At 56.9% G+C, this 27,055-nt stretch overlaps 1 protein-coding gene across 2 annotated transcripts; it reads left to right on the forward strand.

Annotated features, from left to right (window-relative positions):
* The first annotated feature begins 13,839 nt into the window (after positions 1-13,839).
* Positions 13,840-26,489, forward strand: PITX1 (paired like homeodomain 1). Of its 2 annotated transcripts, XM_040240061.1 has the most exons (5): positions 13,840-14,206; positions 14,473-14,712; positions 15,263-20,476; positions 22,737-22,969; positions 24,932-26,489. In XM_040240061.1, the coding sequence occupies exons 3-5, from the start codon at positions 20,308-20,310 to the stop codon at positions 25,472-25,474; spliced, it is 945 nt and encodes a 314-aa protein (XP_040095995.1). In that variant the 5' UTR covers positions 13,840-14,206; positions 14,473-14,712; positions 15,263-20,307; the 3' UTR covers positions 25,475-26,489. The 2 variants fall into 2 exon arrangements, with proteins under 2 accessions (XP_040095995.1, XP_040095994.1); XM_040240060.1 differs by lacking the exons at positions 13,840-14,206; positions 14,473-14,712 and having other exon boundaries at positions 15,108-20,476.
* Positions 26,490-27,055: the final 566 nt, after the last annotated feature.

Consider the following 27,055-nt stretch of genomic DNA (forward strand, 5'->3'; position numbering starts at 1 on the left):
TCCCTAGCCCTGCTCCCGGGCCTCCCCCACACAGCCTCACAGGGTCTTTACAGCGGGAGCCTGCACGCTGCGCATTACCTGAGTCGCTCAGCAAGTCTTGCCAGGAAAGAACAAGAAACACGGGGAGAGAAGCGACACTAAAGCTAGGATTATAACCCTGGTTCGGCCACCAGCCCTCTGTGTCACCAGCAACGTCACCAAGCATGGGAAGCCTCCCTTTTCTCCTGATCAAAGGGAGTAACTAGTCTCCTGAAACGCTCTTGCATGGTGCACAGTCCTGTCTGACTCTTTGTGACCCCATGGTCTGTAGCCCCCACGCCCTTCTGTCCGCAGAACAGCCATTCCATGGCCATGGGTTGCCATTTCCTAGTCCAGGGGCTCTTCCTGACCCAGTGATCGGACCCACATCTCCTTCGCCTCCTGGCCTGACAGACGGGTCCTTTACTGTCTGAGCCACCGGGGAAGCCCCTCCCGAAACATGGAGAGCTATTTCCAAGGATTGCTCGTGTATCAGATCAGGCCACACGAAGGAATCCACTCCGGAAAGTGATAACCAAAGAAGAGCAGAAATGCAGAGTGAGCCCCTAGTCCTGTCCAAGACATGAATGAGCAGAGAAGCGCTGCTGGGAGCCACCTGCTGACCTGATGGGTGGGGGTGGATTCCAGACACCTGTGACATAATACAATCTGCCTTTTAACAAAACAGATGCAACACAGAGGCAGCCCAGCTCTCGTCAAAGCAGGGGCAGTTACACCAGCCACCGGAGGCTGGGCTCATTTGTGCAATTAGTGTCTCAAGAGTGCCTGCTGCATGCCAAGTACTGGGCTCCTGCCAGGGAGACCGGGACTCAGGGGAGTGCTCCTACTGCAAGGCTCCTCTCACACCCCCTTGGGTCACACCCGCCCACCCAATTTCAGCAGCGGGAGTCTCCTCAGCCATGACGCAGGGGCTTCAGAGCCTCTCACCCTCTGGGGAGCTTCACCCAAGCCCAGTCACAAGCCCCCCAGCCAGCAGGAACCAAAACACTCCCAACCAGGAAGGCAAAAAGGCTCAGGAGACAAACTCCACTCTACTTCATCTCTGGGTTCTGAAGCTAGGGGCTTGACAAGACGTTAGGACGGGAGGACTGGGGTGCTAAGGGCTGTGGTTTAAGGACCATGAACCTCTCTTGCAAATGAATGAGAGGAAACTCAACAAGGAAGGAATGGAAGGGGCAAAGAGAGAACACAGCTGTGTTGTGGTTAACAGAGCTCCCAAAGAAGCCAGTCAGCCAGCACCCATCTGCAAAATGGGAATAATTCTCTCTGCCCGAAGAGTCATTGCAAAGATCAGACAACGTAGGGACCACTGAAGCCTTCTGCACCCTGAAACATACTCCATGAGCAGAGGGCTGAAGGCTGCTGCAGTCACAAGACTGACGCTCCTCCACACCAACAAGGAGGCAGAGACCCACTTTCTGCTCCTGGCTCTGCCTCTAATGCTGCCTAGGGGAAGTGCCTCTCCCCACCACCCCACCCCAGGCCTCACTAGAGTCTGGCGTGACTTGTACAAGGCAGTCTCTGAAGTCCTTTCAGCTCTGATGCCACAGGATGGATTCCATGATGGGGTCAACTACCGAGGCCAGCCCATGGCAAGGTGCCCCTTCCCAGAGGTCAGCTCAACCCAACCCCATCAGTGTGATGGGAGTTGAAGAGAGGTGTTGCCATAACCAGGGTCAAAGCGTCACCATCACTCACCTGTGGGAGCCTCACCCCTCTCCAGGGATGCGGGGACCCCTCCGGCTTCCCTTTCTCATCTCTACCGGCCCCTGGGAGCAGGCAGTGCCGGACCCTCCCTTGACCACCTCCGCGCCTAGAGGAACAGAAGGAGCGAAGCGCCTGTGCTGAGCGCGGAAGGCAGGAGACATTTATAAATGACCCTCTTAGCTGTTTACGAGACACCTTCTGAGAGAAAGCAGAGGAGGAGAAGTAAACTTGAAGTAGGGAGACCTGGCTGGTGTCTGAGATGAGCTTTGATAAGCCAGTCGCGCCAGCGTTTCTTCTGTTTTTATGGCTACCTTTACGGCTCTGTGTTTGAGACCCGTTATCAGGGGCCGGAAGGAGAGAGCGAGCAAGATCCAAGGCAAAAAAGCTTTCCCTGGCCACTCCACGAGCAGATCCCACCTCATCTGGAGATCAAGATAACCTCAGTTCTCCTCCCAGTCCAGGCAGCTGTCCCCCAGACGCCCAGAGCAGCGGGGGGACAAGGAATTCCTGAGCACGGCAGTAAATCTGCAGAGCCAGGCTCCTCCGCAGCCCTGACCGTGCTGCAGCCGCATGACGATGGCGCTGGGGCTGGGGTTCTCCTGAGAGCACTCAGCAGCCCCCACCAACACACTCTGGACCCCTTATCCCCAAACCCATTGAAAGGCGGGGTGTCTCTCCCCCAGCATAACCCAGCGCTCCCTGCTGGTCTGGGGCTATAAAGGCTTCCGAGAACTCACCTGCAGGCTGAGGCTGGGGTTCTATTGTTCTCGCCCCACCCCCTGAAACTTACCAGGATTGTGTAATGGTTAAAAATATGGGGTAGGAAAGGTCTTTTCCATCAAACAACCTAGTTCTAAACCCCAGCTCCTCGCCTTGCTGCCTGGGACAGTAACTCCCACTGGGCCTCGGTCTCCTCATCCGTTAAATGGCCAGTCAGTCCCTAATTGGCAGGATGGGACACACAGAAGGAACTCTGCAGAGAGGAGAAGTCTTCAAGTTGGCTGTCGGGGCACCCCAGCAGCAAGAGTAGCCAAGATGCCAGTGCTCACGGCTTATTTTCCCAGATTGTCCACGCTCTGGAAGCCTGAAGCCTTCCTATCAGCCTCACCTGATTGCTGGTGGCCGGGCCCCTGGCCCCACGTGTGGGGCCAACCTGACAGGGCTCCTAACGTGAGCCACTGTGCTGGGGTGGTGGGGCAGGGCCGGGGGCAACAATGTCAGAGAAGCAGAGACAGATACGGTCCTGACACCCAGGGAGCCCACAGTCTGTGGCCAAAAATAAGCCTACAAATACAGGATATGCAAAACTCGGAGATCAGGCCGAGAGCGCACAAGATCAGGGGAGGAGGGCTGGAGGAGCTACTCTGAACACAGGTCTCTGTGCTGGGCCTGAAAGAGTGAGTTTGCCAGATGAAAGAGACAGAGGAATAAACCATTCCCCAGTCAGTTAGAGGCTGACAATTCATAGCTGGTGAGCCTCATGGAGGGGAGCTGGGCACAGCTGGGCCCAGGCAGGGGAGGGTGAGAGAAAACAGTGGACCAGATCCACTTAGAAGAGCCTGGAAAGTAGGCTGGGCAGGCCCAGCCTGGTGCTGAAGGTGCCAAACGCAGGGTCCTGGGCAGTGGATAGTGTCTGGTATGAATATGGATGGTGAAAGTGTCCGTCGTTCAGTCACGTCCGACCCTTTGCAACCCCATGGACTATAGTCCGCCAGGCTCCTCTGTCCATGGGACTCTCCAGGCATGAATACTGGAATGGGTTATCATTTCCTTCTCCACGGGATCTGGACAGAACCCACATCTCTTGCATTGCAAGCGGATTCTTTGCCATCTGAGCCACCAGGGAGCAAGGCAACAAGTCAGTTTAGATTGCTTTGGGAGAACCACTCTTGGATCACAGCGGAGGATGTCAGGGAGAACAGGGTCTAGGGAGGAGACTGAACAGAAAGCAGGCGACAAGAGCAGGGGCATGCCCCCGAATCTGGCTCACTCGGGGCTACCTGTGTGCGACCAGAGAGCCTGCCTTCTGTCAAATCCATGTGGCCAGACCACTACCCACTGCAGACCTGCTTCTCAAAGGCATCCAGGAGATCAGAGCCAGATGTCTGAAATGCAGCCCTGGCATCACCAGAGACCCTTGGGGCCTCAGCCACCCCGGGTCTGGAGGCAGTCCCACTAGGCACTAGGCAAGGGCACCCCACAGCACAGACACCCACATGTGCCTCTTCTCTGCTCAGGCAATGCTCAGACCCTCACTTCTGAGGTGCTTTGGATGCAAAACTCCCTGTCTCCTCCTCCGTTCTCCCACTTCAGCCCAGCTGCACCACACTCCCCTAGGACTGCTGGCAGCTACTGGAGGCCTGTGGGGCCAGCAGCCAGAGCCCTGGATGGGTTCTGGCACAGCTCAGAACACGCTCCTAGTGCCTTGGCCCAGCAAGTCTTATCTCCCCTTCCAACACCCCAGTCCCTCACCTTCCATCCTTTCCAAGGATCCCCCAACAGCTCCTACTGTGCTCTGCGGGGACATGCCCTCCACCGTCCAAGCAGATCCTCAACCCGGCTTCTTTTAAAAAAGAAAAAAAAAACAACAGTTTATTTTAGAATAACACAGATTCACAGGAAGTTGCCCAGATAGTACAGACAGGCCTGTGCACCCCTCCCCATTCCTCCGATGGCTGTATCTGACATCAGGAGAGCACAGCACCAACACCAGGAAACTGACACGGCTAGACAGCGTGCACAGTTCTCATTTTATCACACGAAATCACCTCTAAGATCAAGATCCACCAGCCTAATCTTTAAGATGGCTTTTTTTTTTCCAGTACCTAAGAGCAAAACTTTTTAAAAACACCAAATCAGGATGGGGAATGGAGAATAAATTCAAGAGATTTAGCATCAGACACATTGGTCAAACAGTCCACACTTGAGTAATGAGGCAGGTGGGGTACAGGGAACCTTGTTTCCAGCTTCTCACTCTCCTGCCACATGCCCCTGCCCCAGGGCTGCCAGAGAGTGGAGGATGAAACAGAATGTGAGCAAGCAGTGAGGAACCGAGACACATGGACCCAGAACCCGGCACCAGAAAGGCCAGGGCCCTGCATTTCTCCTGACCCTCAACAGGGTGAGCCACCAGCCTTCTGGGAACCAGGGCAGCTCCCCCTCACCACCCCACCCCACCACCTACAGTCTGGCTACCACCCAAGTCCCTCCATCCCCTCCTTGGAGGCTGAAGGGGGCTTCCTCATTGCCTCACCATGGCTGGGTGGGAGCCCCACAAGGCTGCTGAATGAAGGCACGTGACCCTTGTGAGTCCCTTCCCTCTGAAGCCCTGAGGCCCCCCAGCCCCAAAGTGAGGTAGGTACACAGCCAGGGAAAGTTTGAGCGATAACTCTGACTGGGCCTGTGAGAGTGCCCAGGAAGGAGGTCAGCACCCCAATTTCATCACCAGGCCTCCCGGCCGCCTCTCCCCTTCTGGAGGACCCCTAGAGTGGGCTCCTTGGAACATATTGGGTATGGGGGCATGCAGACACAGACGGAGGCGCTGGGAGCTCAGGCCAGCCCTAGAGGGTGAGGCCTAGGGATCCAGAGCACAGGGCTGCAGGGCGCCTCCACTTGGGAAGAAAATAGCTCAGCCCTGCAAAGTCAGCCAGGTCAGCAGAGTGAAGGCCAGGATTTGGCCTTCCTCATCCCCACCCCACCCCCATTCCAAAGCTTCCTCCTCCAGCCCAGAGGAGAGAGCCAGGTGCTCTGTGCTCTGCAGTCTACCGTCCACCCCTCACACAGACCCCCACTCCCTCCCCACCATCCTAGAGCGGGCCCTGCTCAGGGCACTTCCCAGCTCAGTCACCCTCCATGGCTCCCACTGCCCTGGGGGAGTGGCATTCCCCTTGTCCTGGCATTCAGAGCCCAGCTCCTATCACAGCCCGATAAATACTCAGGCTGGGCCACACTCAACCAACCCATCTTATAGACTCCCAAACACCCCCCACACCCCCGCCTGCACGTAGTCCCCTATCCTGTCCACCTGCCCATACAGCCTCCCCATCTGTTTTGGAGGAAACCTTGCCGGTGTATCAAGACTCAGTACAAAAATTAGCTCTTCTCGATAAACTTCTCTGATCCCCAGGCCTCCCTACTTCACCTGATGGCCACAGTAACCCTGGGTATGGGGCTGGCCAAGCCTGAGGATCCCATATGAAGCTGAGGAAACTGAGGCCCAGGTAGGGAAAGTGTCTTGTGCAGCCACCCTCCACCTCTTCTCTTCTGACCCTCCTCCACTAAAGACTGTGCACAGACAGGGAAGTTGGCTTCCACCCTCCTGGAGCAGGGGGAGGGCTGGACCCCCTTCAGCCTGGTATCTTCAGACGTCACAAGCTCCCAGAGTCTAGTGCCAGACCAGCCCTGCCTCCTTGGAAGCCTTATCACTGCTGACGGCAGCCCAACTTCCTGGTTCTTGAAGGAAGAGGGACCTTGGGGTGTACAGATCAAACTGACCTCCCAGCCCACCCAGGTCCCCTCAGCTGACCCAGCACCTAGGGGTTCCCGGGGAGACGCAGCTCGGGGGGCAGGACGACCACCTCCAGCATGGTCCAGGGCCTGGCTACCCAGTCCAAAGCGTGAGGGGATGGAGGTCTCCTTCAGCAGAGAGCACAGCCTGGGACAAGGTCCCAGGGAGCCTTCAGGCTGGACTGCTCCTCCTTCCTCGCTATTTATGGCCCTCTGGAGGCTGCTTTCCTCTTTGTTCTGCCAAACAAGCTCGCTCCTGACTTCCAAGTCAGCCAGACACTTGGCAAACGTTTGTCAAGGCTCGTCCCTCACCTATGTTTCCCTCACGTTGCGTTTGTCTCCTCAGCATGGATCTGGGCCCTGTGCACAGACAAGCACTGCCCTTGGGGCTCAGGGGGAGCCCCCACGTTCCACCGCCCCGGGGGCCCCAGCTACAGGCACACCAGGCCAGAGTCTCTCCATCCAGCAAAAGTCCAACTTCAGGCCACCCTGCGTAAAATGCCACCCCATCTTCAGTATCAAACATGCCCTCCAGGGCAAGAACCCCATGCTGGCCCTGTCCGTGAGATGCTCACATCTAGCAGCAGTGACTTTGAGGTGTTTGGGAGAGGGGAGGATAGGCAGTTTGTGTGGACTCAAGATTTGTGTTGAGGCGGCTAAGAGTGAGCCAGAACCCAACACGTGAAGACGGAAGGTGCAGCTGCCACTGGCTTACCATGTCCATGTGTCCTGAACTCAGGGTGGGGCCACCCTGCCCGCCAAGGTCAGTGAGCCCTGATCAAAGCCGCCAAGTGGGCAGGCCACCCCCCAAAAGGCAGGCACTCTGTAGAGATGCCAGCCTGAGATTTCATAGTCAATGCCACGAAGCAGACAGATGGAAGCCTGTGCCAGATGGACGCCCCAGAGAGTAGAGATGTTCTGAGAAGATGTTCTGAGATTCTGGGCCTCAGTTTCCCTATATGCACAGTGGGGACCTAGAGGGGAGAGAGCTCATTGGCCTGGAGCCACATAGGAAGCTGCCCCAGACTCCACAACACAGGGCAGGACAGAGGGGAAGGCTGGGGGCCAAAAGTCTGGGGGCCAGACCCATGTCCTTCACCCCTCTAGGGTGCTTATTTGACTCCTGAGGATGGAAACAGTGCCTGCTTCAGATTTGCTCTGAGAGCAAAAGGAACTCATGCACGGAAAGATGTTGGCATGCCTGGGCCTTCACGCACAGGAGTGGATGTTATTGTTACTACCACTTGCCATCCTGGGCAAGTCACTCAGCCTCTTCCAGTTCTCCTCTCCTTCATGTATAAAGTGGGCTGGCAGCTGGTTGTGATGAGGCAATGCCTTGACACAAAGAGCCCCACAGAGACATAGTATCCAGCTGGTGTCCAAAAAAGCACTAGGTCCTCCACACACATCCAGTAGGCATTTAATTGGTGCTTGCTGACTTGAATCACAAATGGCTAACAGGAAATTTTAAAGGAGCAGGGAACAGAGGGCCCATGGGGGTTCTTCCATCCAGATGGAAGTGGACATTGGGCACCCCAGGGTCCAGGACCCTTGAAGCTGAACAGCCTCGTGGGAAGGGTCATTGTCCTCCAGCCTGCAAACTGTGGCCTATGGAGCCTGGGGTTCCTCAGAGTGCTTGTAGGGCCAGAAAGGGGTGTGGGAGGAGGGCAGATGAGCCCACATCTATACCCACCCTCAATCAGAGCAGGACTGCATTCATCTATGTAGGAGTCCTGATAAAGTTTCATTTGAAAAAATATGCCTTCCTGCTAGGAGTAATCCAACTTCTTATTTTTCACATGAAGAAAATAAAGTTCAGAGAGTCCCAGGGGCCAGGGACTCAGGACCTTGGAGGCCCTTCTTGGTAGCTCTTTAAGTTGCCCTTCATAGCAGCAGGGGTCAGAGGTGTACAGGGGGCTGCACCCCCTTCCTCAGGTGGATACAAACATCCAGGCTGAGCCTGCCCTTCACTAGCCTTGTCATGGCCCTGCCCCCACCCCAGCTCCAGGGCAAACTCATGCCATGCCCACACCTCAGTGGGAAGGTCACTTCCTCCAGGAAGCCTGCCCTAGCCCTAGGTTTGCTGCCTTTGTTTTGTCTCCCACAGCTTCTAACCTGTCCTGCTTCTAAAGATGAATCTAAACATGAATACCTTTAGATCCAATTCTGCAAGAAGGATTGCACCAAGATTAGCACCTCTGAGTCCCTGGCACCACCCTCCAATGCCACCACATGGAATGGATGCTATTAAAATTGCCTGTAGGACTGCCTAGTGACAAAAGGAATGACATGCAGCCTCCACTGTCCTAATCTGTAAAATGGGTGAATATCACCTCCCACAATGAGAATAATGACTAGCAAGTCAAGAGCTCAAACAGCAGAAATCCTTCTCCTAAGGCCTTGGGCGGATCTGAGGGCAGGCAGCCAGGCATTATCACCTGGTTCCTCCGCCGTGGCAGAGTCTCACCTCAACGAAGGCAGGGGGTGCCTAGACTGACCATGCGGGGTCCAGACCTCAGGGCACCTCACCCATCAGAGCTGCCTGCTAGGCCAGCATGCACCTTCTCAGCACTAGCATTTACATAGGATGTACAGAGAGGGGGAAATCCAAGTGCCTCAAAGCACTCCACAGAGGAGCTGCTGCTAAGTCACGTCAGTTGTGTCCAACTCTGTGTAACCCCACAGACGTCAGCCCACCAAGCTCCTGTCCCTGGGATTCTCCAGGCGAGAACACTGGAGTGGGTTGCCATTTCCCTCTCCAGTGCATGAAAGTGAAAAGTGAAAGTCAAGTCACTCAGCAGTGTCCGACCCTTTGCAACCCCATAGACTGCAGCCTACCAGGCTCCTCTGTCCATGGGATTTCCCAGGCAAGAGTACTGGATTGGGTTGCCATTGCCTTCTCCACCACAGAGGAGAGGGGACCGCAAAACCCTGAGGATCCAGCAAGGGCTCCAGTAGTCAGCCCTGAGCTGACCCCAGGACTCACCAAGATGACCCAGCTCCCACTGAGCTCCTGAGCTGGTGGCGCAGGCCAGGTCCTACACATGTGACTGTCCCTAAACAGCACAGCCCTGCTAGGAGGAAGAACTCGAGGCATCTCCCACTGGACACAGAGAAAGTGAGCCTCACAGTGATGAGGGAGCAGAACTGGGATTCCCACCCAACCTGCCTCCAGATGAGCCCTGAGCACTGAGAATCTGGGAAAAGTGGACACACAGGACCTGTCAAATCCCCAAATTCTATCCCATTCAGCCCTGAGAGTGGGACTGGAGAGCTGGGGGGCAGGCACGGGGAGCGCAGGTGCACAGCTCATAGAGAGGCATCAGCGGTGCAGGCCCCTAAACGCCCAGCACAACTCTGCACAAAAATACACGCCCTTCTCCCCGCAGGGCAGTCAGCCTGAGGACCCCAGGGAAAATGGCAGTCACTTTGCAGCCACCAGCCCTGCACGTCCAGGGTTCCTGTCTGAGGGGATGACACCAAGGAAACATCAATATTTCATGGGCTGCTCCCTCCTGGCCTCCAACTGTGTTTTCAATTGTCATGCAACAATTCATAATTTCCAACTCAGGGCTAATGGGCTGCCGTCAGCCACTCAACAAGAGCAGGCTGGGGTAATTATTTTAAGAGCTTCCGACAGGGCTGCTCACCATGCAAGTTCCCCAAGTTTGTCTGCGAGAGTGGCCATGCCCTTTTGGACCTTCAGTGCCCTGCCTCCCCACGCAGCAGCAGACACCTGGAGGGCTCCCAAGGCACAAGTCTGTGAGGATGAGTGAGACAGAGCAGGCCCACAGAAGGGTGAGCAGAGGGCCTCTAAGGGGCGGCTCCAGAAAGGAGGGGCCTCAGCATCTCACCTTCCTATTTCCTATGCCAAGTTGTAGCCTCCTATGCTCCAGATGGATAGAGAGACAGATGAACCAAGGAAAAGATGGGTGAAACGGCTGAGTGAATGCTGTCGCAATATTCTGCTCCTGTATCACCTCCTTGGCTCCATCCTCCACTACCCAGACAGAGTGAGCTTTCTAGTACAAATCCCACCAGATCTCTCATTGTTTCATGCTCCTCTTTGCCTTCAGGGTAACATCCTATCCTCCCAACAAGGACTATGAAGTCCTGTGGTGTCTGGTTCCCACTTAATTCTCCAACTTCCGCTTCCCCCATTTCTATGTCTTACCACCTGTTCCTGTGCTATTCCAGGGCGGGGGTGGGCGGGGGGAGAGCTGTTCTAGGCAAACTCAATGTCTGTATGTCATTCAAGGCCCTTCAACACCAGGCAGAATTCTTCTCCAGCCCTGTGCTCCAAATATGGGTGGCTGTGTCTGCCTTCCTGTTAAAGTCACTCAGTCGTGTCTGACTCTTTGTGACCCCATGGACTGTAGCCCGCCAGGCTTCTCTGTCCAGGCAAGAATACTGGAGTGGGTTGCCATTCCCTTCTTCAGGTATCTTCCCAACCCAGGGATCGGACCTGGGTCTCCTGCATTGTGGACAGATTCTTTACTGTCTCAGCCACCAGGGAAGCTTCCTTGGCTCAACCCAGATGAGCCCGAGACATCTGTCTTTGTATCTCTACAATCACAGGCACAGAATACATGCTTTCTAAACTGACTTGACAGAGGCCTGTCCAGGAAGGTTACAGGTCAGGGTTCTTTCCATTTTTCCATGGAAATGCTGAAAGGTGTGCAATTAAAAAAAATACTTGAGATGCCCAAATGGTTTCTAGCTTTGCTTTGGCTGCCAGAAAGCTCAAAGTTGCAATATAATAATGCTCAAAGAAATTAATATCTTATCTGAGTCTAGGGATTCCTCTCTAGAGGAATTAGAGCCTCTAATCCCCTCTTCACAGATGAAAAAGGGAATTCAAATAGATGCGCTCCCTTGATCTAAAGATCCATCCTGGTATGTGAGTCAGTAGATGCTGAGCCTCGCCTCAGTCTTCTCACCTCTTCCCACAATGAACTCAGGAACAATCCTGATGGACTTCACACTCTCTCAACAGAGCCAGCGTCTCCCCACTATTTTGGAATGAACGTCTTACCAACACCATCAGCAGCCCTCTGAGAACCTTCACAGGGCAGGGACTTCTTCGGGAACTGGCCCATTTCCTGCCTCTTGCAGCTTGAGAACCTGTTTCAGGATGGCGGCCAGTCCTTTGGGGGAACTATGGTGAGTGTTCCCTAACATGGTGACACTCCTTTTCCCATCCTCCAGGGGTAGGGCCTGTGACCCTAGCCTGGTCAACCACGATCCTGAACCACTCTTCCCCATGAAGTGACGGGTTCAGCGGTGGGCATATGAGCCACACTCAGCCAATCAACATAGCCAAATTTCTTCGCCTGCCCTCGGGAGGGTCCTGTGGTTGGCAAGAGCAGTTCAGCCTTGCTCTCAAAAAGCTTACACGTGGTAGGGGCACTAGGTTCTAATCAATCATTACATAAATACCAATTTCAACACTAATGAAACAAGAGCTACGAAGGGAAAGGACATGTTCTCCACTTTTACTGGATATTGGTATAAGACATGCTTCCTGAAGAATTGTTATGCCTTTTTGCCTAACTGTGGTGGAGGACATTTGCCCACCATGTTTACTGTGAATTCATGTGACAGATTCAGCTCGGAGATTTGCACTAGGGAGAAAAACTTTTGACTAGAAGAAGCATGTCGATTTGAAAAGAAAGACAAAGCTAACACATCAGACAATTCTGCTGATGGTTTTTGGCTAGATACCTGGAGACTAAAAGCTTAACTGATACTCAGGTACAAGGACTATGTCATTTCTGTTCCTTATGGATCCAGCTCAAAGCTTTTCTTTCCTCTCTCATACCTGATTCTTCTGCCTTCACAGTGGAAATGTGTATGCCCCAAGATGTCAAAACCTAAAGGGGAAATGTGAAAAATTCTTTTTGGAAGAAGTGAAAATAAGGTCATAAAAAGCATTTTGGGGCTACCTCAATTCGCCAAGGACTTCCAGGTTTTCAGGCCCTGGTCCTACACCAACCCACCTCACCTGTCTGGCCAGCCTCCCTGATCCAAAACCTCCAAGCAGCTAAGCAGGGAATGAGGGGCAGATCTACTAAATCAGAGAATGAGCCTGCTCTTGTCTGACTCAACCAACATGACCATGGTAGGGAAAGAAGGGAACAAGAATGAGAGCAAACTCTTCTGAAGAGCAAAGCTGCCTGGCAGGAACCGCCACCTGGAGCCTGCGGCCGACCCCCACACCAAGCCACACCCCTCACCTCCACCACCTCCTAGACTTCTCAGTGAGATGAGAACTCTATTCTCCCATTTCACAGGTAGGGAAGCTGAAGCTGGGAGACATTATATGGTTTACCCAAGGCCACACAGCTAGTAAAAGACAGGCAAGACTCCAACTCTGAGGACTGGGTCTCAGAGGCATCTTTTTGGCAACACAGGCTCTGCCTGGGAACAAGGGCAGACAGGGAAGCACATATGTGTACCACATCACCACTGAGAACAACACTCAGAAAATTGCTGTTGTGCAGATGTAGAAAGGTTTGATTTCCCAGCACAAGCACCAGACTGAATGCCACTGCAGCTAGACAAACGTCTGGCCCTCCATACATAGTAAAGGACCAGCAGTCACATTTGTGCCCAAAGATGCCCAGGATGTGGGAGGAGGCTGCCTAGGACAAGGTCAGTAGCATCGTAGCTTAGCAGCCCATGGGCCCAGACTGGCCAGTAAACCAATTTCAAACACAAAACAGCCAAACTATAAGCAGAGGCTAGAATTCCCGAAAAGCAGGGTCCCAGCAGACTGGAGACTGCGTTCCAAATCTGAAATCACAGGCATCAGGGACTCAGCTCTTAACCCTTAAGATCCAGTGAGTCCAACACACCCACCAAAGAGGTGTTCCTGTTGTTGAGGGTCGAGGGGAGGCTGTGGATTCCCTCAACAGCAGGATATGGTGCAGGGGCCACCTTGAGGGCCTGAGTGCCGTCCAGTCTGCGAGGCTTGGTCGGGCAGGCTTCCTGCTTTAGGGGTGAGGAGGGAATCTGGGGTCTCCATGTTCCCAGCCAGATAGCCTTGGAGGTGAGGACCAGAGGGCGCCAGGGCGGGAAAGAGGCCGTGGCCTCTCCTGCAGCAGCTGTTAGAGTGAACCAGGCAGGGAGGCGCCGGCGGGTGATGGCACCTCATGAAACATTGATGCCCGGCCGCCACACTGCCATCTCCCGGCACCTAGAGCCAAAGAGGCAGCTCTGAGTCCCTCGGCCGTCGGCCGTCGGGGCAGGCTCAGCCGCTCTGGTCACGGGGGTAGTCCCAGACGGACTGCCCACCCGACTCTGCGTCCCATCCCAGGCCCCAGCAGTAGCAGGCTCAGACTGGGCGCTTAGGGGAGGCAGGAAACCTGTTTGCCCAACTGCTTTCCCAGAACAGGGCTTCACTCGGGACATCTGTCAACGGCGGACAGAACTCAGTTCCCCTTAGTCTGACTTATCTCCCAGGAGCCAGCAGCCAGGGACAAGCCAGCCTGGCCACATAGGTTGAGTCCTCTCCTGTGAAGGGGCCGAGCAGGACGACTGCTGTAGGATGTGCAGTCAAGGGGCTGGGCAAGGGGCCTCAGAAGTCTGTCCTCGTGGGATGGGTCTCCCCTTTCCTCATCAGCCCAGCCCCTGAGGAGAATGGGCGGTGGAGTGGGGAATCCTCCAAGCAGAACAGATCGGGCGCTTGTCCCTCCCTTGCAACCGCCCCCCCCCCCAACCATACACAGAGACTGACTCTAGGGTCTGTCCTCAAACCTCCCTTGGCTGCCAAGCTCTGCACGGCGGACTCCCCTGGCCAATATGCAAGACCAGCTCCCTCCCGCAGGCTGAGCAGAAAGGGGGAAACACCGACTCTCAAAATCCCGGCTCAAACCTTCACCTGGCGGGACCCGGGGAAACTCCGACCAGACCTCGACTAAACCGGGATCAGGCCCAACCCTTCGAGTGTCAGGTGGGAAACTGAGCCCGGGGAAAGAAGTCAAGTCGGGGCCAGGCCGGGACCCTCAGCGACTTCGTCCGCATGCGGCCAGGCCCCTCCTCCGCGCGCGCAGTCCCAGGGCGCGCTCTACGGCCTCGGGTCCCGGCCACGAGCCGCGTCGACCCCTGCCTGCGCCCCGAGGGAGGCCAAGACCCCTAGCCCGCGGGACTGCGCGCCGCCCCCTCCCCGCCGGTCCCGACGAGCGCCTCGCTTCCCCTCCCCCCTTCCCGCCTCCCCAGTCAGTGTCCCCGCCTTCCCCGCGGGCGACGGGCGGCGGCGGCAGCAGGAGGAGCGGGCCGAGCCGCGGCAGCCCGGTCCTCGCGCGCTGGGATGTAGCGAACTAGAAGGGGCAGAAGCTGCGCGCAGAGCCGGAGACACAGCTGGATCCGGGGCCCCAGTCGGAGTGAAAATCTAAGCCAGAGTCCGTGGCGAGCGAGCCCGGAGCCGAGGAGCCGCACGCGCCGCGCAGCCCGGGTCGGGTAAGAGTCTTTGAGCTAGGGGCGCTGGGTCCCCGCGGTGTAGGGGCGCAAGGAGGTGGTGGCCGAGTTGCGCGCTGTTCGCTCCGGGAGTAGGTGGGGTCCAGCCGGTGGCACCGGACTGAGCGCATCGCGAAGGCCAGGCGCCATCGAGGCAGCTCCAGGAGCTCGTTCCTGCGCCCAGCGCACAATCACAGCTGCCATCGTCAGGCACTACCTCACCTAACCGGCGGACCCACGCCACGCTGTAGCCCTGGGCACCCTAAAAGAGCAACAGTTTCGGGGGTGAGGGCCCCAGCCCTGCAAGGGCACAGCCCTGGACGCCCTTCGCAGCCCTTCGTGGTGGCGCGGACCGCCGGGGACCTCTGGGAGAACCCGCAAGCGAGAGGGCCGCCCGCCGCTCCCCGCTGCACCCAGGAATGGGGGCCCCAGAACGAGCTGAAGCGCTGGCCCCTCTGCACGCACGGGGAACTTTGGCCTTACTTCGCGTCAAGAGGGTATTTTTCCTAAACGAAACCGCTTCATTCGTTCGCTCGTTCGTTTGTTCGGGCAGCTATGATGTAGAAAAGCAACAGACGTCGGCCAGAGCCCCGGCTCTCTTCGCGGCGCACCCCGAAGTCCCGCCGCAGTGCTTGGAGGCGCCCCCAGCCCAAAGCGGCCTGCCCTAGCCGCCACCGTTAGGCTTTTCCTTACCCTAAGAGAAACCCCAAGTGCTCTTCGCAAAATCCAATAAAGATATTCCCGCAGCTTCTCCAGGGTTTGGTTGTTGACGCAGGGTTCCCGAGCACGCAGCCGCTTCTCTAGAACCGGGTCTCAGAATTCTGAAATTGACCAGACTCCTAAATCTGAGCTGATTCCGCCGTGGTTAAGCAGGGCCCCCCGCGGCCCGGATCGCAGAAATGGGAACCTCCAGCGAATCTTGGTTCCAATGTTTTCTAATTTAGGAATTCCCTTAATCAAAATATTTGAATCCACTTTTCTGAGAAACCAGGGCTCCGGTATTCTCTTGGCAGCCCAGTGGCCTCTGACAGCCACGGGGCTGGAGGGTGGCAACCCCAGGTTGCTGTCCATTTGGCAGAGGATACGGGTTGAGAATAATGACAAAAGCTACAGGCAGCGGGGGGCAGCCCAAGAGGTGGACTCACTGGCCTCCAGCCTTTTCCTCAGACTCCTCTGGAAGCCCTCACTTCTGTTGAAAAGGAAAAGAAGTGGTCTGTGGTGTATAGACCCGGTGCCCAACTCTGGGATGTTGAGGTGGCTTTTGTTGACTTCAGGCCAGGCTCAGCATGCCCTTCCATTAGGAAGGCAGCTGCTGGGAAGAGGAGGCTGTGTACAGCAAAAGCTGACCCTCTGCTTCCCAGCTGTGTGACCAGCCGCTGCCACTTTCCCAGCCTGCTCGTCCCCTGGCTCAGCCATTCTCAGAAACTACAGAGTGACCAGTGGGCTTAGGTGAGCTGTGAGCCTGGAGAGCCACGGGCTCTACCAGCTGCTTTCAGCGAGTCCGGAGTTCGTGCTCCCAGTACATCTCAGCTGCTCCCACTGGGACAGGCTGGGGAACCCCAACTGAAAGGAAGTTGCAGGCTGGGGACCTGAAAGCTGAAAGGATCCAGTGAGATCATTCCCAGCCACCTACCTGAGCGCCCCTTTCCCATCACCCAGAAACTGCTTTCAGTCAAAGAAACAATGATTTTTATTGGGGAGGGGATGTTAGATCTGGCAGAAGGAGGTAGGTGGTCCCGGCTGCACTCCCAAAACTGGGTTTTCTAGTTTAAACTTCTCCACGGCCTAAGAGGCTTAGGGCTGGAATGTCCCAGAGAGTCACGGATGGCCCCGGAGGCAAGCCATGGCACATTCCTTTCCTTTTCCTAAAATCCCTTGATTCTGGTGCATAGATTAGGACAAGGTACCCCTGTGAGTGGGTGGAAGGATGCCCTCTATGAGGACCCTCCAATCACCCTTCCCAAATAAAATGACTAAGCCATTCTTGGGCAGAGTCTGTTTTCTGTAAGCCCAGCCTCAGGAAGGGTCCCTTTGGTGATTATTTCAACCCAACAAGAGCCCAGGCTTCTCTGCTGAACCCAGCCAGGACTCTAAGCCCCAAATTTCCTGAAAGTCACGGAATCATTGCTAGCTCTGTGTGGCCTGGAGCGTTGGTTCCAACCCCAGTAAGCCCCCTTCCCTTTTTTCCTCATGTCCCATCATCTGGTGAGGTGGAGGCTGAAGCAGCAGTCAGGGATCGCTGTGTCCCATGTCAGACTTGGGAGCTGCAGCACAGTGCAGGTCAAGCCTTGCCCAAGGTCACACAGCAAAAGCCAAGGGAACATTGAGTCCCTGCTCTTACTCCTGAAAGAGAGCTGCCTCCTGTCTCCTGTGTGTGTGTTGCATCTGTGAGTGTGTGCAAGAAGCCCCTATTCTGCCTGGGATAGCGGCCAGGGCAGAGAGCACCCCAGGTCCCTTCTCCAGCCAGCACCCGAGATCAGGCCAGGGCCTCCTCTGGATCAGTTCCTCACCCCTACTCCTTCAGCACTGACTGGGTCTAGTGGAGAAAACACCCCTGGGCAGCCCCCACTAGTCTCAGCCCCTCCCTAGGGATCAGGGCCCCGGGATATGGAGCTTATAGAGCTTCACCCGCAATAGTCTGAGGACCTTTCAGTCCACACAGCAGGCATCAAGATTTCCAAATATAGGGATTATTGTGACTACTTGGAGTACTGCCAGAGGCTTGGATCTGGAGGGGCACACAGCAGGTGCTCAATAACTGCATTAAATGCATCAACAGTGAGGGACACAAGTCCCTCAGACTGAGTAGCTAGAGCTGCAGAGTCGCAAAACAGTCCCCATCCACGGAACGCCTGACTCTTTAGACCCTCTGGGCAATGTGAGTTGTGATGGCAGCCTCTGGATGCCCAAAGGCAGACCATTCATTTCATGACCCCTCCCAGAGGAACACTGTGCTTCCCACCTTGGCCTGACACTTGGTGGGCTTAGAACACACCCCTCTCAGCCAGATTTCGTGCCAGACAGCATCAGTGTTCTGGAGCTCAGAGGCCTGGTTGTGTGTACATGTATGTGACTGTATTCAGCACTCCCCTGTGTGGGCTCAGTGAGTATGTATGTGTGTGTGTGTGTGCACAGCACACCTGTACAGGTATGCAGTACATATAAGTATCTGCATGCTTCTGTGACCCTGGCACGCTGGGTGGCTCACTGTCCCTTCGAAGTAAGGCAGCTACCAGGAAGGTGGCATGCGGAGGGGCACTCACTGGCATGGCACCTATATGTCCTTGAAAGGAGGTATTGCTCCTTTAGGAGATTCAACTGGAAACTGTGGTCAAAGATGGGGCTGAGGCCAAATGCTCAGCAACCACTGTTCCCTGTCTCCAGGTACCCCTCCCCACCCCCTACACACCAAGTATGCTTTCTCCCTGGGGGTCTCAGCCTACAGGAAATTCCCTTCAGAGAAGTTGGAGCCACTCCCCCAGCCCAAACTCCTGGGTGCATTCTGCTCTGGCCCCAGCCTCGGAGTTTGCCCCCTGTGGTCACAGGCACCCAGGGAGAGTGGGCCGGCCCTAACGAACTGTGCTTACTCCCTAGGACCCAGAGCTGGGGGCCTTGGGCTGGGGCCAAGGGAGTAAGAGGCAGGCCTGGTTCTACCCTGCCCATGCCCCTGCCCCCACAATCCTCACCAAAGAGCTCAGCCTGGGGTGGAGGCAGGTGACTGCCAGGGTGACAGGGAACCAGGTGAGGGCAGGGACTCCTAAGGGTCCCAGACCCTGACAGCCTGCACAGTCAGCCCCAGGCAGAGATCCCAGGAGAACATTAGGATGCCCTGGGCCCAAGAGTGAGGCACTGGGCCTGGAGATGACCACAGTACTTCTCCGGGCCTCACACTCCACCCCCACCACCATCCTGCCCAATGCTGCTTCTATCTGGTGGAGCACACAGAAGAGGGGCAAAGAGCACCCTGGGGTCCATCTGTGGCTAGAGGAACAGGTCAGGGCTGCACCCTACCATCCCAGCAGTCACCTATTTGCTCAAGACTCTGACATCTCAGGACCAGTTAACAATTGTTAAGCAAAATCCTTCAACAAACTTCAGTGAAGTAGGAGGATTCAAGGAGGGACTCATTCTAAGGGATGGGAAGGGGAATGTGTTTGTGCTCATGGAGTGCCCACTGGTGCTGCAGCTTAGCTACCGTTGTAGCTAAGAGAAGCTCCAAGACTGTCTGTCCTAGGCTTCCTGGCCTAGGTTTGGAAACTGCAGTCACCTGGCCCGTCGGGCCTGTGCCTGCCACACTTGAGAAGCCAAAGTGAGGCCCTGCGAACCTGCTGGGAAGGGGGCAGAGAGAGGCCCACCCTGTGGTGGCCAAGGCCGGGACCTGGCAGATTTGGCCAGACCATTGAAGGTGCAAAACGAGGGGAGAGAAGAGGCTGTGGGGGCCTGGCAGGGCTCTTGGGGTCTCCTGCTGCACTCGACAGCGGCCTGGAGCCAACAGAAACGTTTCGTCTGATTAGAAGCCATCGGTTCTATCCCAATCCCGGAAAATTGACTGCGGTGCAGAGGGGGTAGGCCTGAGAAGCAGCCTTGGGGGAGAGGGTCCAAGCTAATTAGGAGGCAGCATCCGGGGGCCCATTAGAGCGCAGGCTGCTGTCACTCAGCCTGGCTCGGGTCCCGGGAGAAGATCCTGGGGAAGGAGGGGCCACGGCCCCTCGACGAGGACGCCGCTGGGAGCTGCCGGAACGAGCCCCGGGCTCTGCCCCCGCCCTGGCGCTGACTCGCAGGCTCCCGGTCGGTTGGATCCTGCTCGGTGAACGTTCACTCATCCCGGGCTGTTCTCGCCGGAGGCTCGGAACTTCGAGGCGGCCCAGACAGGAGTTGATTTCTGAGCGAAACAAGTCATTTGGGGCTTGAGGTGGGCACGAGCCGCGCGGGACTTGCAAGCCAGATGCGTTTCTTTTGTGCGGCCGAGGGAGAACTCAGTGTGCCACCGGGGAAGGAGGGTGAGGCGCGGCGAGGCCGCGGGAGGGGGGAGGCGGCGGGAAGGTGGCTGCGGAGGGGGAGGGCGCGGGCGAGGCAGGCAGAGAGGGAGGGAGGGCGGCAGAGAGGGCGCGGCGGCGCGGGCGGCTCGGGGCTGGATTCCGCCCGCGCTCCCTCGCTCGCTCGCTCGCTCCCTCCCTCCCAGCCCCCTCCCACCCGGGCCCACCCCACCCACCACCCCTGGCGCAGGGACTGCTGGAACCTGGCGGTGCGCGCTGTCGCTTTAAGACAGACTCTGCCGGCGCCGTCCGGAGCCTTAGAAACCGGCCCCGGATCGGGAGCCGGAGCCGGGGCCGGGCGGGCGGCTGAGGCCCGAGCGGCAGGAGCGCAGCGCGGAGCGCGAAGCCGGGCCCCCGGGTCGCGAGAAACCGCTGCCGCTGCCGCCCGCCTGGCCCCGCAGCCCCGGGCGGCCCATGGGGCGAGCGCGGCGTCGTTGCGGGCGCGGGCAGCCCTGGGGGGCAGCCGCTTAGGGGCTGCGCTCTTGTCCTCGCAGGTCGCCGCCGGGGCGGCCGGGCGCGCCCAGCCCCGGCCCCCGGAGCGCCCGCCTCGGTCCCCGCCTCCATGGACGCCTTCAAGGGGGGCATGAGCCTGGAGCGGCTGCCAGAGGGACTCCGGCCGCCACCGCCGCAGCCGCACGACATGGGGCCCGCCTTCCACCTAGCACGCACGACCGACCCCCGCGAGCCTCTCGAAAACTCCGCCAGCGAGTCGTCCGACACGGAGCTACCAGGTAAGAGCCGGCTCCCCGCGAGGCGCGCACAGAACCACCCGGGCGAGCAGGGCCGCGCCCCGCAGTCGGGCTCGCTCTAAGCTCCAGGAGCGTCAGGACCTTGCCTTTTCCCATTCTCCATCTGACGATGAACGTGGACATGGACGCTCTTTATGAAACGGAAATTTTAGTGCTTCCCCAAGGCGCTTCCACGCGGTCCCGTCGCGCCAACTGACCGGCCGATGCACGAACCTACAACCGGAAGGTCGAAATGACAGCCTCTCTCGATCAGGAGCAAATAGAGCGGGGAGAAAAGTTAGGTTTGCGCAACTGGTTGTCCAGGGGCCGCTGGACCCGAAGGAGAGGAGCAGATCAGAGAGGAATGGGCGGGTGGGAGAGAGAAAGAGCCCAGAGAAACAGAGTACAGACACCCCGACAGACTGGGCGACTGACTTGAGAGGGGCAAACCGGAGAGAAGGTATGGCGGGCAAAGTCAGAAAAGCAAACGGGGGCAAAAAAAAAAAAAAAAAAACCTTAAGTAAAAGGAAAAGAGAGGACAGCGAGGGCAAGCGGGCTCGGATATGGGACCCCCCCAAAAGAAGGATCCCCGCCGCACGTGCGCCGCGGGAGCCGCCAGGCCGCCTATCTAGGGCTCCGACTCGGCTCAGGCGCGTCTCCTTCCGCGCTGCGTTTTTGTCCGAGCTCAAGCTTTTTTAGCCCCCAGCAACCGCCGGGCCGGCGGGTGGGCGGCGCGGGCAGCAACGAGGCTCATCCCCTGCCCTGTTCGGGCTCCCGGGTCTCCGAACGGCTCCGGCGCTCTCGGTGCTGATTCCGCGCCGCCGCCGAGCTCCCCACTCCCCGGGCCTTGGGCGCCTTTTCTGCGTTCATTTCTTAATCCACCGCTGAGTGTTTCTCTACGCGTTTGTAATCTCTATTTGTTTCTGTTTTGCATCCCTAAGTGACTTTCTCTGAGAGGTTCTGTTTGGTTGATTAAAAAACAATCAAGGCTGGACGGTACTTTTGTTTTCAAAAGTTTTAACCGTGGCCTTTGGTTGGTTTTTATTTTTAAAAGCCTGGAGAAATATATAATTACAGATTGCTCTTTTTAAAAAAAGTATGAAAATAGATTTAAATTTTTAACTGTATATTTCGGTGTAGAAAGAACTGCTATTCTAGGTACATTTTCAAATTAAAATATCTACATTATTCTTTCAGAAATTTTAAAAAGTCAATCCAAAATGGCGCGTTTCTCCGGGATTTTCTCAAAATCCACTTACAGTGGTACTTGCGGAATTTAAGTTACCTAACTATAGTGTTGTATTTCCCTGAGATTTAAAAATTACTTGGGGAAGGGCATTATCCAGAAGGGGTTAAAAAAAATTTATCTACAACACTACGTTGATTTTTTTTTTAAACCCCAGATAAATAAATGCCTGTGCCTGCCTGGAGCTTATAAACGTACAGCACTGTATTTAGTTAGTGTGTTTGCATGGAGGCTTCTAACTTCTTAATTTGTATTTGCTGTGTTTCTATCTGCCTATTTTTAAGAGTTTGTGACCCTTTCTGTGTTTTTACCCATAGAGCTGTTAGCTTTTCTGGGATTCAGTGTTTTGGTTTTAAATCCTTTTTCTTTATGTTTCAATGTTTCTGACTGTGTTTTGTGTAGCTTGAGAGGGCGAGTGAGACTAGAGCTCCCAAGTCACCTAGACAGAGTCTGTGGGTCTGGGCTGCCCGGCAGCCGCCAGAGGGATTTTCTGGGCCTTGGGACTTGAGGCCTGGAGCTAAGGCCGAGAAACCGGCTGTGCTGTGCCTGCCCGGCTCAGTAGGGCTCCGGCTCGGGCCGGGGAGAAGAACGTGCAGGCCACCGCCTAGCTCTGGCTCCACGGATCCCCTAGCTTCAAGCTAGAAAAGTCTGATCCTAGTTCAGAAAAGCAGAGATCTCCTACGATTTAGAACCCCCAAGAGCCCTAAAAACTGTACATTTTCGGGTGGCATCAACAGTAGGGCTCCAGCGTGTGCCGAGCGGTGAGAGCAGGCCCTGCCCAGCTGGGAGCCTTGGTCCGCGGCTCCGACTCCTGGTCTTTGCTCCCAGACGAGCCTGACCAGAAGGTGACTACTGACGGACCAGGCACAGACGGGCTCTTTCCAGCGGGGACAATTCCAGGGCCCCTGGCGGGAGGGCGGGCCGCCAGCGCTGACCGCGGGCGCTTCGGTGGAGCCGGGACGGGGTGCAACAGGGCAAAAGCCCGAGGTGACCGGCGCCCCATCCCGCCTGCTTCAGAAAAGGAGCGCGGCGGGGAAACCAAGGGGCCCGAGGACAGCGGTGCCGGCGGCGCGGGCTGCGGCGGTGCCGAGGACCCCGCCAAGAAGAAGAAGCAGCGGCGGCAACGCACGCACTTCACAAGCCAGCAACTGCAAGAGCTGGAGGCCACGTTCCAGAGGAACCGCTACCCGGACATGAGCATGCGGGAGGAGATCGCCGTGTGGACCAACCTCACCGAGCCACGCGTGAGGGTGAGCGCGGGGTGTGCGCCTAAGGGGACCCGCGCAGAAGGCTGCCAGCCGGCGCAGCGCAGACTTTGAAAGCTTAGACCCGCGCCTAGACTAACACTCTTTCCAACACTCAGACCTTCTCCCTCCTTCCACCGGAGGAGATTCCACCTTAGGCCCCATCTACCCAGCTGCCGCTGAGCCGTTTGGTGCTAGCGCCCATCGGCCGCTGCCTCCTCGGATCTTTCTGACCCACGTCCTACCTGACCCTCCGGCTCCACCGCAGCCCCCATCCAAAGGCCTGTGGCCCCAAGGGACGTTCCCCTGCCCAGTAGAGCCCAGAGCCCGCCCGGACGTTACCACCCTACACTGTGCAGAGGATTCCCCGCCGCTGGGGACCTCGGGGCCGCTAGTGCCTTCCCACAAAAACAAAACGGAAAGGCAGATCCTGCCTGGCAGTCTGAGAGAGGCCTGAGAAGAGCCTAGGCTTGGGGGGTCTCAAAACTTCCTGGGGCAGTGGTCCCATCCACAGTTGGCTAATTCACAATCTCCGGATAGTCTCCACCTGACTCTCAGTCATCAGCCAACCTGTAGCTGAACCTTTTCCATAATGACCTTTCCTGTAGGGTTGGGGTCAGGTGGGAGATGGGGGACAAATCTGGTGGACGAGTGAGCTTCAGGAGGAATCCCTTTGGAGATCTAAGGTCTCCAACCCAAGATGAGAAGGCACACTTGCTCTTCTCACGCCTCGGTTCCCAGTGAATAGATGGCTTTTCTGCCAGAGCAGCAAGAGAGTAATTTCTTCTCTGGGTACTGCAAACATTTAATCAGATATTGGGAGCATGTCCCAAACTAAACCAAAGTCCCACCGGGGCCACAGACTCCCTGCTATAACCTCAGCTCTCACCCCACCCCAGTCAGGCTGGCCTGCCCAGTGGGGTAGGGAGTGAAGACAGCACTCAGTAATCCAGAACTCACTAATCCTGCCCCCGTTTACGGTGGTAGGGATGGGGTGGGGTGGGGGAGGAATCAGGCAATGTTAGTGCTTGGGATGGAGAAGGCGGACATGCACCGATCTGGCAAGAAAGGTCGGGGGAACAGCCCAGGGCAAGGACTGGGATTTGGGAAGAGGTTCTTAACTGAATTTTGTGGGGAAAAGTAGAGGGGGAGAGCAGAGAGAAACTAGTAAGAAGTGAAAGGAAATTAAATATTTGCAGAAAAACATATTTGGCATATATTTAGGTGGTAGGAAAGAAATTAAATATTTAAGGGAGAAGCAAAAGGATCAAGTATTTGAGAAAAATAAAGAATCGACTATTTAAGAGAAAACAGTGAGGGTCAGATATTTGGAAAGAAGGAAAAAACTAAATATTTGGAGAAGAATCAAAAGGATCAAAAATGGGGGATAACACAGAAAAATGGCCTGAGGGAGAAAAAAGTAGTTCAGATAGCGGGGTGGACCAAATGAAAATAAACATCTGGGACAGAAATGAGAATATCAAATATTACCAATAAAGATGGAAACAGACTATCTCAGGAATGAAAAATAGACTGAGGAGTCGCAAGGTCCTATGTTTGAGGTTAGAAAACTACCTTTGGTGTTGGAAAAGAAAATGGATGGAGTATTTAGGAGATAGATGGGGAACCGTTTGTGGGAGAAGCCACAAGATAACCTGGTTGAGAGAGGAAGAAAGAAAACAATATTTGTTATTTAAAAAAAAAAAAAAACAAAACAAGAGGATCCGCCTTAGGAGAAGAAACGGGATTTAATTAGGGGAAGAGGATAAAGATCAGAAAAAAGAAAAGACTAATAATATTTTCTGGGGACAGGAAAGGAACCATTGTGGGGAGAAGGCAGGGACGGAAATATGGAAGAAGAGAAACGGTATTGGGGAGAAGGAAGCGGGCTGAGGCCTCAGGGTGGGGCGGGGGCGGTGAGGGCGCCTTCCCGCCCGGCAGCCCTGACCCTTCTCCGGTCCCCTCTAGGTCTGGTTCAAAAACCGGCGAGCCAAGTGGCGGAAGCGCGAGCGTAACCAGCAGCTGGACCTGTGCAAGGGCGGCTACGTGCCCCAGTTCAGCGGCTTGGTGCAGCCCTACGACGACGTGTACGCCGCGGGGTACTCCTACAACAACTGGGCCGCCAAGAGTCTGGCGCCAGCGCCTCTCTCCACCAAGAGCTTCACCTTCTTCAACTCCATGAGCCCGCTGTCGTCGCAGTCCATGTTCTCGGCCCCCAGCTCCATCTCCTCCATGACCATGCCTTCGAGCATGGGCCCGGGCGCCGTGCCCGGCATGCCCAACTCGGGCCTCAACAACATCAACAACCTCACCGGCTCCTCGCTTAACTCGGCCATGTCGCCGGGCGCCTGCCCGTATGGCACACCCGCCTCGCCCTACAGCGTCTACCGGGACACGTGCAACTCGAGTCTGGCCAGCCTGCGGCTCAAGTCTAAGCAGCACTCGTCTTTCGGCTACGGCGGCCTGCAGGGCCCGGCCTCGGGCCTCAACGCGTGCCAGTACAACAGCTGACCGCCCGGCCGGGCCACGCGGGCCGGCGGCCGGAACGGCGCCGGGGTCGGGGCTGGGGCCGGGGCGGGCGCGGAGGACCTGGCTCCTGAGCCGCCCCCTGCTCCCCACCTCCGGCTTGATTTTGTGTTTGCTTTCCTGGACCTCACTCTACCCTCCAAAACGAGACAAAACAAAAAAGACGTCGGAGAAAAGTGCCGCGAAAAAAAAAAAAAAAACGGATGAGTTGCAATTTCCCTCGGGATGGCGCGGGTGGTGCACGTTCGCTCGCTTGGGGCCCGGGTGGGCCACTCCGCGGAGGGGACGCGGCGCGGGAGGCGAGTGCCCAAGGCCGGCGGCCCGGAGGAGACGCCCCCCATAGCCCGCGTTCCCGCCGCGCTGGACCCAGACAGCGGCCGCGCCTGTGAACTGGAGCGCGGAGCCCAGGCAAACCTGGGCCCCGGCCAGGTGGGAACCAAGACGCCCCCTCTTAGCTGGGCCCGGCTGAGCATACCTTATAGCTCGATCCGGATCCAAGTTGGAGCGGGCGTTGAGCCGGGGATGATGGTACCCAGCCCAGGGTCGGGAACTCGCCGCGGAGCCGTACTAATGGCCCCGGCGCGCCTCGAGGAGCCCTCGCCTGCCCCGTGCCCCGGAGTCCTATTTTAAGGCCAAGGAGAGGCAGCTGGCGGTGCGGTCGAGGCGGGAGCCTGCTGAGTGCTTGTCTCCGAGCATCCCAGCCCCCAAGCTTCGCTGCAGACCCAGGCCCTCCGCTCGGCTCCCCCCGGGGGCTAGGAGAGGGCCCCCCCTTTCCCGGCGAAGAGCCCCCTCCTCACCGTCCGCCGTGCAAGAGTCGAGCCGGGAGAGCTCGGGGCGCGGCCAGGGTCCCAGCCGCGCCCACTTTGCACACCCACTCTCCGGCCCGCGCCCCTGTTTACAGCGTCCCTGTGTACGTCGGACTGACTGTATAGAATTATAAATCTGTCTATATCGACTTGTCCATGTACGTCTATTAAAAACCATAGTACGAGCGTGCTAACCACTGCCGAGCCCTGACTGCTTCATTCGGCCGAGAAGGGAGGCGGGTAGAAAGGGAAATAGGCCCCCGTGGGCTCTGCTTGTAGAAGGGAAGAGCCGAGGCCGACCCCGCCAGAGGACCTTACCCCTACTTCCCCGCCACCATTCCTGGCCTGTTCAGCCCGGCTCCCTTGAGGGCGCGGTTGGGCGCTACCAGCTCCCTCTCCAAGCGCGCGCGCGCGCGCGCCCCCGAAGCAATCGACTGAGCCACTCAGCCTCCGGCGCTGCGCGGGCTGCCCCAGGCTGGACCGACCGCCAGATTCTGCAGGTTCTTCTCAGGCTGGGTCTGAATGACCCTCCAGCCTCTCGGGGTGGTGCGCAGCCTTTGTCTGCCGGGTACCTTGGGGTGGGAGCCGCTAAGAGTTTCCTTAGGCCTGGGGTTGCCTTTTTTCTCACAGGCCCGGTGCCCGCACTGTGAGCCCCGCTCTCCCTGTTCAGGAGGACCGAGGGTGCTGGATCCGCCAGTCTAGCCAGGGCCTCCCTCTGCCTTTCCACATCGAAATCCCACCCAGGGGCATATGGCCGTTC

The sequence above is a fragment of the Oryx dammah genome, unplaced genomic scaffold (genome assembly GCF_014754425.2).
Source record: "Oryx dammah isolate SB20612 unplaced genomic scaffold, SCBI_Odam_1.1 HiC_scaffold_5, whole genome shotgun sequence".
Taxonomy (NCBI): domain Eukaryota; kingdom Metazoa; phylum Chordata; class Mammalia; order Artiodactyla; family Bovidae; genus Oryx; species Oryx dammah.